The sequence below is a fragment of the Mugil cephalus genome, chromosome 21 (genome assembly GCF_022458985.1).
Source record: "Mugil cephalus isolate CIBA_MC_2020 chromosome 21, CIBA_Mcephalus_1.1, whole genome shotgun sequence".
Taxonomy (NCBI): Eukaryota; Metazoa; Chordata; class Actinopteri; order Mugiliformes; family Mugilidae; genus Mugil; species Mugil cephalus.
The window spans coordinates 6,851,438-6,868,254 of NC_061790.1; the positions used below are offsets into that span (position 1 = coordinate 6,851,438).

Sequence of the window (16,817 nt, forward strand, 5' to 3'; positions counted from 1 at the left end):
TTCTGGATGTGCATGTAGGCCTCGCGCTACAACCATAAAGTCAACTTATTTCTCATTCCTCTGTAATCTTCCACATAACACGTAATAAAATGCCACAATCACAATTTCATTCATAATTAAAACTTCAAAACTTATTTACAGCATGTTCCGTGCTGTTGAATACAAGACGTGCGGGTGTCGCAGACTTCCCCTGTCTCCCTATAGGCGTCAGTGCCCATCTGACCGTTTTTTTTTTTTTTTTTTTTTTTTTTTGGGCTAAAGGAAAGGCTTTCAGCGGATATGGATGCTTACAGAGCTCATTAAATGTCTCTCTGCGGCATGCCAGGGTCTGGGAGACAGAGCCGGAGATAGAAAGCAACATCATAAAGGAATTCCATCCATCATGTTCCTCCATGACATTAATATCTGTCACACACCTCTGACAATGCAATACTGCGCCCCTGGAGTGAGACATCTTTCTATCAAAGAGCTGCAACGCAAGCCAAGAGGGACACTCAAGCGTGTGCGCGTCCTCGTGTGCGCACGCACATCCCTGAGTAATTTTGTTTGAAGGAGGCGCACGAGGGGGAGAGGGGCGTGGATGTAGTACTTCTTCTTCCCATTGTAAAACAGTGAGCTTGGAAGTGTGTGTGTGTGTGTGTGTGCACTTTGAGGCAAATGGGGAATTTTGAGCGCTACTCCCGGATGTTTACAATGAAATGATTCATAATGCGCAGTATCGGGGTGGAGCAGCAATATTAAGGTGAAAGCGCTGCACTCAGCACATCGTGGGTTTAAGCGTGAGTCCTTGCTTGGTAGGACGTCCCAACCACCCCCATCCCCACCCCCAACACCCCCACCCCCAATCCTGTCATCTTACTGAGCTGTATGTGATCAAGCAGAAATGTCCCCAAAATAATTTTGTAGATTGTTTCTCGGTGACAGGGTCGTGATTACCGGGGGAGATATTCACTTCTGTGTGACTTTCAGATTCTGTCTCTCGCACAAGAACACATAGCAAACCCTGTAATACTAATCCAAGCTGCACACTTGGTTAAGTTGTGGTTGTGTTTCAGGCATAATAAAGAGGTATTCATGTTGGTGTTTTTAGCCACTTAGGAGCAACCTTTAAGGACCAACCATTTTGGAGCAAATTATTATTCATTTTAAAGTTGTGTTTCTGGTGTACGTCCAATATTCACTCTCTTTTAGCTTTGTTTTTGGGCACCGAAATGGCAAAAAGAAAAAGCCATGTACAATCCAAGAGGCACTGGCCTTTTAACAGTCTGCTCTATTTTGTAAAGCACTCAGGGTTGCATTTTGTATCATTTGACATCAGTGTAACAACAGGTCACTAAACCATTCGCTGATTGTTGGTGACAAAAATTGCCTTTGATAGCTGTGCTCCATCTTGGCAGTAGACCCTGACATATCAGAGCCCAGCCCCGTAGCCTTGTTACTATTCTTGTAGACCTCCCCGGACTGAAATCAACCTTTGAATAATACAGCTCACATTAACGTTATGGGATTATTAGAGACTTCAGATGCCTCGTGTCAAGCTTCAAGTCTCCATTTCAGCCTTTGCTCTCTGTCTCTTGCTCTTTCCTTTTCTCCCCGTGGATCATAACCAGACTCAGCAGTTTTGACCTGAATAATTAGCCCCTAAAACTATAAATCAGGCCGGTGCGGATGGTTTTTCAATTGCACACTGGTTAACCCCCAAGCAGATCCATTTACCTTACAGATAGCTTACACTGAAGCGTGGCATAAAAAATCATTGTTGTCAGCTTTGCTGCACATCCAGTGTTTTGGTGCACGGTGATTGCTGCATCCACACCTTTAAGTGCCTGGAGGTGTATGTATATATATATATATATATATATGTTTGTGTGTGTGTGTGTGCTCACATACATATACTCACCGGCCACATTAAGGGGCCACATTATTAGGTTTCGTTCCACCACATCCCAAAGGTGCTCTATTGGATTGAGATCTGGTGACTGTGGAGGCCATTGGAGCACAGTGAACTCATTGTCGTGTCCAAGAAATCAGTTTGAGATGATATGAGCTTTGTGACACGGTGCATTATCCTGCTGGAAGTAGCCGTCAGAAGATGGTCCACTGTGGTCATAAAGGGATGGACATGGTCAGCAACAATACTCCGGTAGGCTGAGGCGTTTAAACAATTTGTACTAAGGAGCCCAAAGTGTGCCAAGAAAATATCCCCCCACACCATTACACCACCACCACCAGCCTGAACCGTTGATACAAGGCAGGATGGATCCATGCTTTCATGTTGTTTGCGCCAAATTCTGACCCTGCCATCCGAATGTCGCAGCTGAAATTGAGACTCATCAGACCAGGCAACGTTTTTCCAATCTTCTATTGTCCAGTGTTGGTGAGGCTGTGTGTAGTCTCAGTTTCCTGTTCTTAGCTGACAGGAGTGGTCTTCTGCTGCTGTAGCCCATCTTCTTCAAGGTTGGACGTGTTATGTGTTAAGAGATGGTATTCTGCATTCCTTGGTTGTAACCAGTAGTTATTTGAGTTACTGTTCCATTTCTATTACCAACCAGTCTGCTCAGGAGTCTGCTCTCCTCTGACCTCTCACATCAACAAGACATTTTTGTCAACTGCTGCTCACTGGATATCTTCACTTTTTCTGACCATTCTCTGTAAACCCTAGAGATGGTTGTGTGTGAAAATCCCAGTAGATCAGCATTTTCTGAAATATTCAGACCAGCCCGTGTGGCACCAGCAACCATACCACGTTCAAAGTCACTTCAATACCCTATCCTCTCCATTCTGATGCTCCGTTTGGCCCTCAGTAAGTTGTCTTGATCACCTCTACATGCCTAAATGCGTTGAATTGCAGTCACGTGATTATGTGGCTGATTAGCTGTTGACGAGCAATTGAACAGGTGTACCTAATAAAGTGGCGAGTGAGTGTATACATGTATGTTATTTGTGTAACCAGTTCACCAGGAACCATAGCGACGTTATATTTTGTTGTGGCAGTGCCCTCTAGTGCCCTCTAGTGGCCTGGCCCACCCCTCCTCAGATTGATTCAAGAGTGCAGGGCTCTGACAGGACCAAGGCCATTTGTCACCAGGCAAGCCCTGCACAGCAGAGCACTGATTGGCAGTTGACTGTAGCGGCGTTCAACATGAACAAGCAAAAGCACCGCAGGGGCGGTGAGTGAGAAATAATACAGAGCCCCAACGTGAGTAAACATGATCCTCCAGTGTAATGAATCAGTTCGTAGCACTTCCTTGACAACAGCAGCCTGTCGGGTATAGATGGAAACACATGCATCCATGACTATTCTGCCTGGTTAATATTTCATCAGTTGCATGAAACACCACAATGTGATCAACCAGCATCCATCCGAGCAGCAACCATATGCTGTCCCACGTTTTTCTTTCTTTGCTCGCGAGACGTGAATGAGGCATAACCTGTGTTCTACACAAGTCTCTTTTTCTGAGGCAATTAATCTTCATTTCAGACGTAATACAAAAACATCCTTAATCCTCGCGAGTGTTGTATTGTTTTCTGTTCGGCACCTGTGAATCTGATGCAGTTAAACGGGTTTCGCTAAACACCCACCCTGCAGCGGGTTACCTAAATTACAGCGGGTGCAGAAGCATAGGTAAGTCGTGTTTTTCTAGGAGAATGGAGATATGTGGCTCTAATTAGACCACTGGCTATCTCGGCGGACCTCCTGTCACTGCTCGCGCCCAAACCCTCTCTTTAATTACTCAGAGAGAAAAGGGGATGTCAAGTGAAAATAGCAAGTAGGGTCTGTGTAAGACATGCTGGATGATTTCTGCCGTGGGGCAGCATAGATTTAGACTACAGCACTGGGAAGAACTCTGCAGACACGCAATCCATCAGAAAGAGGAGGAAAGCAACTAAAAGAATAATTATGGCCATGGCATTAAAAGAATGAAAGGGAACCAGAAGTCCTTTCCAGATCAGGTATTCCCAACCACCGGGGCATGGGCCACACAGTATTTGTTACCATATGATTGTGCAAAAAAAAAAAAAAAAACTATATTATTAAACATTATTGGCTCCTTGTAAGGTAATTAACTTGGCACAGCTGCCTGTGTTGTACCTTTCCTCGCCACAAGAGGGAGCTCAACAGCTGGGGGTTTTGGGCTGCTGCAGAAATTTCTTTCAGGAAAAAACTGAAGACTTGTGTCGAGGGGGGGTTTATCATTATTCATTCTCTTCTGTGCTCTTGTGGTCAATTCAAAGTATGCTCATGACGAAGTACAGACCAAATACCCAGATGGGTTCCCTGCCAATTTTTTATTTAGTTATTTATTTATTTTTTTGTCAAGGGCACGCTGGAAAGAAACTTGTGAGGACCTTGGACAGCCAGCGTATCCCTCGATTCATTTCACGGGTGTCATCGAGCGCGCTGCTGTTCCAGTTACAGAATGACTGTTATGTGTCCTCAGATCCTCTGGAGTTTCTGCTTCAGAGCTGAACCTTTCATGTCTGAACTTGTCAAGTCTGAACTTGGTGTTCTCGGTATTGACCAAGGATTGGACAGCAAGGAAAGGAAAAAAAAACAACCTTGCTTAAATCTGCGACGTGGTCAACATGATAAATTAACTCAATTTGTCACTTCAGGTATCTCTGTATCTATCTCTATGTATATCTCTGTAGAAAGATGGATAGACTGCGCCTGTTCAGAGCCCTCTGTTCTAAAGCGACAGTCTTACACTACAAATTATGTTATTTTTGCCCGTTTTGTGTCTTAGTTTTTCAGGATGGAAGTGCTGGTCGATCCACGGGTCTGGCTGCTGGATCGGTTAAATCTAATTAGGATATTCGTGGTCCTCAGAGGGTGAATCCTAATGACTGTGAAAAACCCAGACTCCTAATGAGGCGCAGAAATGCATGAAAAAATCAATACAGCTTCTCAAAAGCACCTGCAGGAGTTTGGCATGTTTTCTTTTCAGATCAGCATTAAGCTCAGCCGCGGCTTCTGCCTTAATCTTACTTCTAATCACAATTTGGGAAAAGCACACGCTTCCCCTCACTGAAGGGATTCACTTAAAGAGCAATCAGATGCCGTCACCGCGTTGCACGGCTCCATATGGAGGTGCACGAGCGGAGGAAAGCTGGTACAAACTTGCCACAGCTGATGGGAGAGATCTTTTATTCTGATGCACCTGTGGCACATCACAACAGCTACCCACCAACCCCAGAACTGCAAGTAAATGCGAGAAGTAGCTACAGACTTTGCACATTGGGGGGGAAAAGGAGACTGAATTAAACATACAAACTAACACAAAGTTCTTGTTTTGTTTTTTTGTTTTTTGTAGGGGAGAAAAACAAGACAACATTGCATTCTCTGGCTTATTGGTGGGTCGGACACCTCCACAGTTACCATGGTAACAAGCGCCGTCCCCACGGAGAAGGGTTTCCGGCTCAATCCCGGAGGCCAGCGTTTGATTGAATGGTTGTCAGGATGCAAGATGAACAATGACGTATGAGATGCCCCACTGACAGACACACTTCATTCGCACAGCGGCACAGTTAAGAGCAATAAAGTGTCCGTGGGGTTTGTGCGCGCCCGTTTGCGTAGGCACAAGTTCAGATGCGTGTGCATACACCTTGTATTAAAGTGAGGGTCACCGGGGGGGTCTTGAAGGATTTTTTTTATTTTTTTTTTATTTTTGCCAACCTGAGAGAAATATCAATGAGCCCTCACACACTCTGACTCACGCCTCGTCCTGGAAAAAACACACACATGCATATTTTATGACGCGGATTCTCCAGGAATTAATGTATGCGTCAATAAAATAACCCAGCACAGTGTGTACACATATTAGATATTTACCGCAGTCCCAATTTGCATGTGCAACAGACGCCTTTTAACAATAATTTGCAAACGTTCACAAAACAAGCGTTCTCCCAATTGGAAAAAGATTGCTGTAATTTCTGGTAAGTGTCTGAATCATCCTCCTGCTCCTTTGCCTACTTCTTCCTTGCGCGCACTTATAAGCAACACCGATAAATAAACAATACGACAACACGAGATGAACATTTTGTGTGACCTGGAAATGTGGGAGACAGTGGGAGCTGCATTTAAAAGGAACATTATCCAAATCTGTGTCTGGTAAGTGCTGTGTCTTCCTTGCCTTTTGTGCAATGTGAACTTCATTTCCAGTGATAATTAAACCCTTAGCACATTTTCATCTTCTTACCTCTAGTTTACATAATTATCCTCAGGCCACTTTCTCTTGCGTGAGATTTTAACAGCTGGATACTGAAGACAAAGATACTCTCCAAGGATATAATGTGTATGCAGAGAAAATAGACTTTGCAGTCCGTGGCTATCATCCCTGGCATGCCTGACTAGATACGGGCTCGTGGAAATTCATTACGGCGCTTCAAATTTAATTAGTTGATTATATCCAGCGCGGAGGAAATATGTAGATTCTTTAATTAAGTAAAAGTAGTAACTGTAAAATGCGGTGGGTAGCTTAACGTGTGAGATTGCGTTGCCGAGCCAGCAGGATGCAAACGTGAACTTCTTCGGGAGGGGAAGCAGTTAGCCGTTATTAGGTCATGACGACACTGGCTAATTTCCAGGAACACTATCTCTGAGAATTGCAAGCTAATTGTAAAAGAAAACAGTCCGGGACAACAGCCGCTATCTCAAATGTAGCATTTTTTTTTAATATCGGCAAGTGACGGAGCAGCAGCGCTGCCTGCCAACAGCACAAGCAGCTCCCTTAATGTTCAGTTTATGTCCCTCGTAACAGCCCGTCTCCTCGGAGGTGAGCCTGGATCATGGGAAGGTTACGGACACGCGGCCGCTACGCCGCACTTCAGAGAGTGCGTGAAAAACGCCTCGGCCGCCGCAAACGACCTTCCTGCCGTTTTAGGCACCCCGAGGGAGCCGAGATGCTGCGTAATAAATATATCAATACAGAGGTGTGACGAGCGTGTCAGGCCGCGCTTTCGGTTTTATTCTAATGGGATCCTGCCTGGGATTCAGACGCCGCAGTTGAATAAATTTGTCAAGTGCGGTCAGGGTTCGTGTTTCTCTGTGCAGTCGGTGCAAGGGAAAGTGGCCACGTTGAGGGTTCACGTGGCCCTAAAGAACGAGCGCATCATGCGGCTGATATAATGGAGGAACTTGGCAGAACGCGTGCAAATGCACAAAGTACAACCAGATTAAGAAAACGCACATCCGTTTGAAGACACGTGCGCTGCTGATGAATTCAAGTAGGACAAACGGGAATGGAAGAATTTTAGAGGCACTACAAAAAGGGAAGAAAAGAGTTTTAAAAAACTATTTATGCCATTAATCTGCAAAGGAATAGCGTATGATGTCAGCTAAAGCAAAGTGCTTATAAGGAGGTCATAGGTTTAATATGTTCCAAGTAAAAAAATAATCAACAACTCCAAAAGGCATTAAGCCTCCTTTTATCTTTGAGGTCAATTTGACCCCGTTCAGTGTTTAAATATGATTAACATCATTTTTTGATGTTATAAATAACAAGAAAATGATCTTAGAAATAACATAAAACCACTTAAGCCACTCTCTTTCCAATTTAAGGTCGGTCAGTGAGATTGTACAGTGTATGTGGGGCGATGGGGGTTATTTATTTAGAGTTATGTAGGTAGTCAACAAACATGTAAACTTGGGATTTTGTTTTTAATTTTGATCAGTTTTTGATCAATTTGAATTGCTGTGGTCCATTTGTCACCGATGACAAAAACGTGTTAATCACACTGATGAAGACATTTCAGCACGTTGACCTCTTACGGCCAACAAACTTTTCGGGATTTTTGACCGTATATAGCATAAAGCATTACTGCCATCTGGTTTTGCTGCACTCAGTGGATATTGGGCCAAAGTCACAATAACAGAAATGCGTGTGCGTTAACTGCATGCGTGAAAACACGGCATTAAGCAAAAACTTCCCCGTCTTATTTACCTTGACAGCCCTCGTTAAATGGTATTAGTTATCAGTCTCTGGTGGCCTGTTTAGCTCAAATTAATATATTTTACAATGGAGATGAATGATGATGACTCACGCAACAAACGTGCTTGTGTTAGCAATAGATGACGTAATTGTTTGTGTGTGGTCATAGAGACTTTGCAGTTGCCTTCTGTCCTATTTCAGCTCACTGCTCAGTATTTCTGGATGCAACTTTCCTGTTTTGTTTTTCACTCTCATCAAAATTATTATTATTTTTTTTTTAGCCCGCAAGAGCTATAAGTGAACACAGTGTAGCATAAACCGACAGATATAGCCCTCTGGAGTTTGGAACATTAACTGAACGCAGACTGAATATTTAACTTCAGTTCCTCTGTTCAGTTCTTAAACGCGTCTGCCCGAAACAACGCCGCCAGAACTCAAACCTTTATGGTACTTTTGTTTTTTACTGGAGCTACAGCTACAATCTTAAAAACATCTAAAGCATAGGTCATCAACAGGGGGTCCGCGAAGGTACTGCAAATCTTTGGTTGATTAGACATTTTTCATACATTTTTTTAAAATTTATTTAAATACACATTAAAATGAATCAAACATACTTTAGTAAAGGGATAAGGGAACTTAACATTGAATGCAAAATGATAATAATAATAATGTGTATTTAGAAATAGCAGTGGGTTTAATATACAACACATATAGTCCCTCCTATAATGTCTCCGTCAGTGTGGGAGTCCTTGGTCTGAAAGACATCGAAGGCCCCTGATTTAAAGCATTTAAATTCCCAGGTGGCCTTTCATTCGCTTCGGGTCAATACTTTACCAACAATGAAGTTTGCAAACTCACAAAAGAGGCTTTGGATGGCTTCCTGGCACTGTCCCCGTAGCAGGTGTCAGGTGACTTGATAATAAGCAGACTGTGACGTAACACATGCACACATGCATAAAAGAAACAACAAAGCAGTGTAATGTCAACCCGTACTGGGGGCTTCATTCGTCCAATTTACAGTGCGTTCAATCGTGCCCCGACTCCTGCGCTCATCCATCATTTGCCCTCAACACATTTACTGATGAGTGCATCACACCACCGTCACACTACAGCACTACAGAGCACCATTGATAAATCTGGCATGAGTCTTCGCACAGCATACAGTCGTAGTATTGGGCATTTGGTGTAACAAAATGAATGAGGGTAAAAGGGAATAAATGCAAATAAACTAGAACGTGTGTTGTCTCGTGGCGCCACATATGCAGTGTAACAACGGGGTCCACGGTCAACAGAAAGTCTGCAGCAGTCGTCAGAGGACAGAGACACAGGCGATTTCCATGGAGACAAGAGAGAGAAGAACTGGAGGTGTGTGTGTGTGTGTGTTGGGGGGGAAACAGAGGGAGGTGTGGTGTGTGTATGTTGTGGAGGGAGGGAGGGAAGGAGGGAGGGGGGTGGGGTGGGGTGTGGGGGGGATGATAAATGAGCGTACACCATGCTGTCATTTGTACTTTGGCATCCAGTCCAAAGCACAATTTAGTGTAAAATATTACACCGGCCCTTTCAGATGACAAAGTTTAATGCTGATGTATGAATGGACGGAGACCATCCCCAGCTGCTATTGAACAGTGGGAGGCAGGTATTCTTTTCAAAGGGCAATTAATTAGCACGCACACACAACCAAACACCGTGGGGGGGGGGGGTTGGCGGACGCTGACAAAAGTGAGGAAGCTGGTTGTACACAGGTCTTGGACGTGTAACCGCAAAATGCAAGGAGATGCAAGGAACAGTAATGGTAGATGATTAAGAAAAACTGACTAGTGGAGGAGTTCAGAACACCTAAAGATGACGGATTATGCTAGGTGGTTTTGATTTTTTTTTTTTTTTTTTAAGCTTTGATTGTATGAAATGACTTTTGCTCAAACTCTTTAGCACCTTTAAACCTTTGGTTTTATATGTCTGCAGCTTTCCTTCACAAATCCCGAGCTAAATATCAGCGGCGCGTCATTAATGCGCGCTTAAATAGCGAGGCTTAGCGTAAAAGTCAGCCAGGACGACTCTCGACTCCCGGGTCAAGTGCCGCTTCCCGCGGCCTCCCATCGCCGCGCTCCACCGCCTCACGCTTGTCTTCACCCAATCACAACCTGACACCTGCGCCCTCAGCCAATCACTTGTAAGCTGTCAAAATGTAAAGGTGTTCTCTCCCTGCTGCCATTCAGCTGTCTGTTCGCTCCTGAGGAAAATTTGTGACCCACATCCAATCCTTCACCGCGCCAGACGTAGATTCAGGGCCCCCCCCCTTCTCTGATCAGATCCTTCTCGAATCCACTCCCAGGCTCCGGAGATGTTTCCTTTCTGCGGTAGCAGCTGTTTCATACAGCTCCTTTTCCAGGGCGATCTTCTTCTTACCAAAAGCCCAAGCACAATTTTACTTTTTCATATAAGTTTCTCCTGAATATAACACATAATTAAATCCAGTTCTCTTAAAACGTTGCATCACCACGAGTGAACCTCCTATTTGACAATGAATCTAGGACACTGCGGTGACAAGATCATTTTCAGCGTTTGAATTGAAAACCTTTTTCTAGGAACCAGTTTGGTTTAACTTCTCAAAAAAGAGTAAGACTTGGCCTACCCACACATGCTCCCAGAGACAAATCATCCCCCTTATATAAGCGCGACACCTAAACAGTTTCTAAAATAACACGATTAGTGCCTCTAACTCTGAGAACAGGTGCAGTGCACCAATTCCTATCAGCCACTTGCACCTGAATCATCCTTTTATAATTGCAGAGATAGCATGACAGCTGCCTTTAACTGCAAGACTGAGCCAAATTTCTGTCTGGATTATGGGATTCGGCGCCGCTGTGCAGTTTCAGTTGTCACGCGCCGCTCTGCACACGACACGAAGGGAACTGAAAATGTTTATTATCGTCGTAGTTGCAGTTATCTTTCTATACGTGCACGCTATATGTGCATATCCTGTTATCTTCTGGCTACAGTTACGGGTTAAATTTTTGCTTCGGGACACTCGGCTTTCGCGAGAAGGTGGGCCCCTGCAACCTGTTTTTGCCTGTCAGGGTATACATGATACATGTAGCCTCCTAGTACATACATCAATCTGTCTACAGTAGCAACAAAACGAGGTTAAGAATGTCTGGAGGAGAATAGTGGAGCTGTACATCTTATCCCCAACCATTATTCTTGCACACATCCTATTGGAATTTATGAATGATGATTTGCTCACATGTCTTTTTCTCACATTACATCTATTTCAATAGGGTATTGTTTTTTTTGTTTTTTTTTGAGGGGGACAGGTGTACTGTTACTCTCTTGTTGGTAACTAAATATTTTCCAGGCTGTGTTGAAGGTGTGTATTTAAGTGGAAAAATAAGGCGGAAAAACACTCATTTAGGCAGGCAGCGGTGCAAGCATATTATTCTGCTGCAAAGTTTTATGGGTGAGTGTTTTTTTGTTTATTTATTTACTGGAGGTCCAAAAGTACTGTGTTGATTTATAAATCTGAATTATATTACTTTAATAAAAAATTTGCTTAAAGGTGTGTTAAAATGTGTGTTAAAAAAAAAAAAAAAAAAAAGCAAAACATTGTACTTGTTCCTGTCAGTGAATATTCCCTTTCATCATCAACATGTCTCACCCACATTCTCTTTCATTTCTGCTCACGAATGACTGCACCCTCCAGTGACAGGTTTCAAGGCTCCTCTGTGTCTGCAATCATGATCAGATTGGTAATGTGTAACTTTTTTTTTTTACGTTTCCAATTTTCCACATCAACATGTGCATGTAAACATTATTTTCTCCTATAGTTGTGCGTAGCTGTTGTTGTTGCTGGACTGGTTTCTGGTATGTAACCTTCACTTATCTCACTCTTAGATCAAGCGTCACTTATGCCCGATCATAATATGCAACATTTTTTTTTTTTTTTTTCATTTTTTGATTACCCTTTACCAGAAAGCAACCAGATGACTCTAAATGTGTCTAATGCAGTGGAACCAGGCAATAATGACAGTAAGGACCTTCACTGCTAAAACAATGTGAACTATCTGAATCGACGTGGAAGAGCCTTGTAACGGCTTGTGAGGTTGTTAGTAAGATGAGACTTTTCTCTTTTTCATTTTTCAATATAGGAGCTGCTCTGTTTTCACTGAAAGAAGGTAGGAGGGTTATAGGATTTGTTTTCAGCAGCAGCACAAATTAAACCACTGGGTTTGTACAAGAAGGCGTGACACATTTTTTTCCTGTTTCAGTGAAACCAGCTGATGAAAAAGGTAAGACCTCTCACTGCATTTTGATGAAATCTAAATCCAGTGTGCATGATCTAGGACAGTGTGGGAAAACCTTATGACACCAAGGTCTGATTGTATATTACATGAGGTTCTGTAACAACAGTAAATAATGTCTTTCTTCCTCCATGTAGTTTGGCCAAGCTCGTCCATCCGTAAGCACAACAGACTTCTTTTTGTCAAAATCACAGCATGCACATTTACTGAAAATTCCCAATTCTCCTCTCAACCAACTGATCTCGATTTGAAAACCTTGTCCCAGAATGCTGGACTGACTGGTTTGACAGAGACAACCCCTCTGGTACCGGAGACTGGGAAAGCCTCTACAATCTCCGCAAAGAGAACCCCGGAAAGATCTGCCCCAAACCAGTCAATATAGAGGCCAGAACTCTGTCTGGGCTCAGTGTGGCTGCAGCAGGGGATGTGATTTATAAGTAAGTGCTGTAAGAGGATGAATAATTAGAGCGTGTTTCATGCAGCGATTCAGTTTCTCACATTCTACTCTGTTCCATTGATTTGGTTGGGAACTTGGTAACTAATGAGCATCAACAAAAGGGAAAAAAAAACAAGTGTTCATCTGAATTTTAAACTGTTCAAATGATATAATAAAAGGAGATTGTATGAAGCTCTAAGAAAATGTGTTAACCTTCTATTTAGAAAGTGTCTATACATCTGGTATTCACTGTAGGCGTGTGAGGATCAGATGGTTCTGACAGACTTTCCAATGGCGACAACCTCATTTAGTTTCGTGCAACTAAAAGCAATGTTGTGAACAGGCTTGATAATGTGATTTTACTGTTGGTCTACTGTTTATATCTCTGTTTTGTTCTACTTTCAAAGCTAATGCGGAGGACTGTTAAGGTGTTTCAACAATGTAGAGTACTTCAGTGTACTGTACGTCTTCGTCTCTCCGCATTATATCACAAGAGTTACCTCGAGTGAAAGATAAGACCCACGAAATGACGTTTTAAGAAGTAGTTCTTGAAGGACTCTGTATATGGTGTACTTCTTCCAGCTGTTGTAGGAACCATGACAAAGCTCCTGTGGTCCAAATACACCTACTACTCTGGGCGCGATGTTGAGTATGTTATACAACGACTATCAAGTATTCATTATGCAGACGTAGCACTGCAGTAGATTACATTTTGAAGTATGACATGAGTGCATTGAATGGATTGCCATGAACCAAATTTCCTGGTATTCCGCACCATCATCAGAAATAGCATTTGCTAGCTCCCACTGGAGTTAGCATAATGGGCCAGGCCGATACTTTGATATCAAGCTCCATTTACTTCATACTTTGCTAAACATAACATAGCTAACAACGTTTTGCTTTTACATTAGCCTCTTAGCCATTAGTCTGTGTAATAGCCCCCGCTGGCTTATTCATTAGCCTATATCGCTGTCGCATTATATAACACGAATGTAGTTAACTTTATGGTGGACAAATTCAATTTGTAGGTTACTTACCCAGCCATGCTAGAACAGTTAGCCGTCCAGACGTAGCCGTTGGTTTGGTTCACAATAACCCAAGGAAGCCTGATGCGGGTTTGTTTTCTAGTTCCTCAGCTAGCTAGGCAGAACTTCGGTGCACACAACGCAAAACTAATCTGTTCAGTCTTTGTAACTCAAGTCTTGTTCATGACCACTCAGGACATAATTACAGGCTTCTAAGGATTTATGTGCCCTCTGTCTTGTACACGTTGGATTTTTCTATCCAACTGTTGCACAGAAGCTAATAATGTCAGATCCTCCATCAGTTATATCATTGAGTACGGGTCGGCCAGTCTGATTCCGCCTGTTAATGTTTTCTTTGTCAAATGACACTCTCAGTCCTGAGGGGTGAGTGACCAAACATATTCAGATAAAGAACTTGTGTTTGCTCATCTGTTTCACCATTTTCTTCCACCATTGTCAAACACAATGTCTGTTAGTAGTCCATTTTAGCTAATGTATGGATCGTTTTGACTACAGCTAAGCCGCCCCACTGTTATTGTTATTATTATTAGTTTATGGAATTGGGACAATGCACGTTAATCAACAGTGATGCATTAGTCATCAGTGTAAATGTGCCGGACTTAGCACAAATGCTAATTTTCAGTTGTAGTCCCAAGGCAGGCACATAACACAGACAGAAAAAAAAATGTCATAATGTTTGCTAACTCAAAGGGGCTCTATAGTCATCAAGATACTTCTCAAAAAGCTAAAAATGTTCATCTGCTGGTGGTGGTAGAGGATAGATGTCACAGTGTTGGAGTGCAGTGATGGACGACTTGACAGAGTTGTGTTGCAATCCCTTGAGCCACGTTACTAGTAGGTAGCTTTTATCAAGTGTCACATTGCCTTTGCTTTTCAGAAGTGACACGACTTCAGGATTCATCTGCAGAAACATGGACCAATCCAAGAAGATGTGCAACGACTACCGCGTTCGCTTCAGCTGCCACCCCCCCTTCTGTGGTGGAGGTAGTTCAACATGATTTCAACACAATCTACATGTGCAACGCTAACCTGCAAATGCAAATCCCCTGTCGTTGTTTGTGTGCATGAGCGCTGGTTTTGCAGATTCCCGCCAGTCATCCTGTCTTCTCTGTCTCTCTCTGTTTGCACACCGCAGTGTGCTGGACCAAGTGGTACGATCGGGACAATCCCAGCGGAACAGGGGACTGGGAGCTTTTGAGCAACCTGAAGACAGAAAACCCAGGACAGATCTGCGGCAGCCCTCTGTTCATCGAGGCCGTCACCACTGACACGTTGACCCCAGCCATCTACACTGGGGAGAACTTATTTGTGTAAGTTTCCTGATTAGAAAATAATTTAAAACGTAGTACAACGTGATCCAACATTCAGTCGAGGGAGAGGCAACAGCGGCAAACTACATAACATGGGCACGTCTGTAATTTGTCCTTGTGCGACCAGATATGACTGGGAAAATGCAGCCTGTCTGTTCAAGTGTAAAAAATATGAATGTATTCCTTGAATATATATACATATATTTCATCTTTTTATATGAAATTTGACACAATTCATTTTACTTCTAAAGGATAAAACTGCAGCACAAACTAAATTACAACAGACATAAAAAAAAAAAACCTGTTACAATCTGAGTCATCATTTTTAAACACTGATTTTATGCTTTAAACTGAATTGTAAAATTCTTATATTCCTCTCATAGATACAATCCAACTCAGGGGTTCGTTTGCCGCAAAATGGACCAGAAGTCTAAGACCTGCAGGGACTACAAAGTTCGGTTTGGATGCCCATGTTATTGATCCCTGACTCCGTGACAGCGAGAATGATGTGAAAAGAAGAAATTTATTTTCTTTTCAGTTTATTTTTTCCCCCTCTTTCTCTTACATACCGTATACTGCTTCTTTAATAGGCCCCTTTTTACTGATGTCTTCACATTAACAGTGACTCTGTTCGGTTCAAGTGTCCCCATAAGCTATGTCAGTGTGACAACACCAGAAGCTGCTGGATGTAATTCAGCCATCTTTGATCTTCTTTCTATACATCAGTGCTTTTCCAACAAGTGTCTTTTCATCCACCTTTTTTTTTGTCATGATTATTACCTTGTTAATGTACAACTAACAGGAGTAAAACTAATAATGAACAGCAAATCCCTTATTTTGTGTATACGTTTTTCTGTCCAGCTAATGAGCGCTCAGGCTCGCGCGAAGTTAGGATTTGGCAATGCAATATGTGTGTTTCAGCAGATGGTGGAGCTGAGATTGATGTACAGACGGGAGGAAGTGCCTGACAGCCGGGGCTGTTTGACGGGAATGCGGAAAAGCACAAGTCACCGAATTTGAATTCTGTATCAAAACACATGCCAGCGCTAACAAGCATAGATATTACAGCGACGATTGGTTTCGGGGTTGTCTCAACTTTCTATTAATAGGAAAAAATAAATGGTTTGTGTTTTTATCTGAGCGGGGTTACTGTCCTCGCAAACCCTGCTCTCCTATTTCTGATCTAAATAACACCTGGCATATTTTCTTCAAAATCAAATACTCCGGATGTGGACCTGCACTCCCACACAAGCACATAATGTACACACAGAAGCGCACAGTTATACACACACACATATATATACACACACACAGAGTGGGGAGATACAAGGCGATTTCTGCAACTTCAACACCGTCAACATTTCCTGAAGAGATGAGCATTTGTGATAGGAGATGAAAAGAAACTCCGCGGTGCATCGTATGGAATATAAAATGAGGGGTGAGAACTTTTCCGGAGTCTGCTCTTGGAGAAGCGCGTGTTCTTTCTGGTGATTTTTTTTTTCTTTTTCTTTTTTTTTACGCTAATGCTTGCAAGTTCGCGTTGCATCAAGATTTCTGCGTTTGGTGCCATTTAGCTGTGAGTGTGCACGCCTGTCTGCCAGCGAAGACTGTGTTGATGTCGGCAAAATACGAGGAGACGGAGACGGGGGAGCGGAGGAGAGGGGTGGATGCAATCTGCTAAATTTCCACTCTCCAATTTTTATTTTTTTATTTATTTTTTTTATTTTTTCATGCTAAAACCGAAGAGAGAAAATTCTGCCATTGTTGTGTTGGGGTAAAATTAAATCTGCGCTACT

The 16,817-nt window shown here is 42.8% G+C and overlaps 1 protein-coding gene across 1 annotated transcript; it reads left to right on the plus strand.

Annotated features, from left to right (window-relative positions):
* Window positions 1–11,300: 11,300 nt before the first annotated feature.
* Window positions 11,301–15,849, plus strand: LOC124999117 (cartilage intermediate layer protein 2-like). The gene is made up of 11 exons (XM_047573889.1): window positions 11,301–11,388; window positions 11,632–11,677; window positions 11,756–11,792; window positions 11,901–11,957; window positions 12,077–12,103; window positions 12,197–12,217; window positions 12,367–12,387; window positions 12,495–12,666; window positions 14,589–14,695; window positions 14,847–15,021; window positions 15,405–15,849. The coding sequence occupies exons 2-11, from the start codon at window positions 11,666–11,668 to the stop codon at window positions 15,499–15,501; spliced, it is 726 nt and encodes a 241-aa protein (XP_047429845.1). The 5' UTR covers window positions 11,301–11,388; window positions 11,632–11,665; the 3' UTR covers window positions 15,502–15,849.
* Window positions 15,850–16,817: the final 968 nt, after the last annotated feature.

Coding starts and splice junctions, on each gene's coding strand:
- LOC124999117 (XM_047573889.1), top strand. Junction 12,218..12,366: donor GAAACCAGCTGATGAAAAAG/GTAAGACCTCTC, acceptor TCCTCCATGTAG/TTTGGCCAAGCTCGTCCATC. Junction 12,667..14,588: donor GCAGGGGATGTGATTTATAA/GTAAGTGCTGTA, acceptor TTTGCTTTTCAG/AAGTGACACGACTTCAGGAT.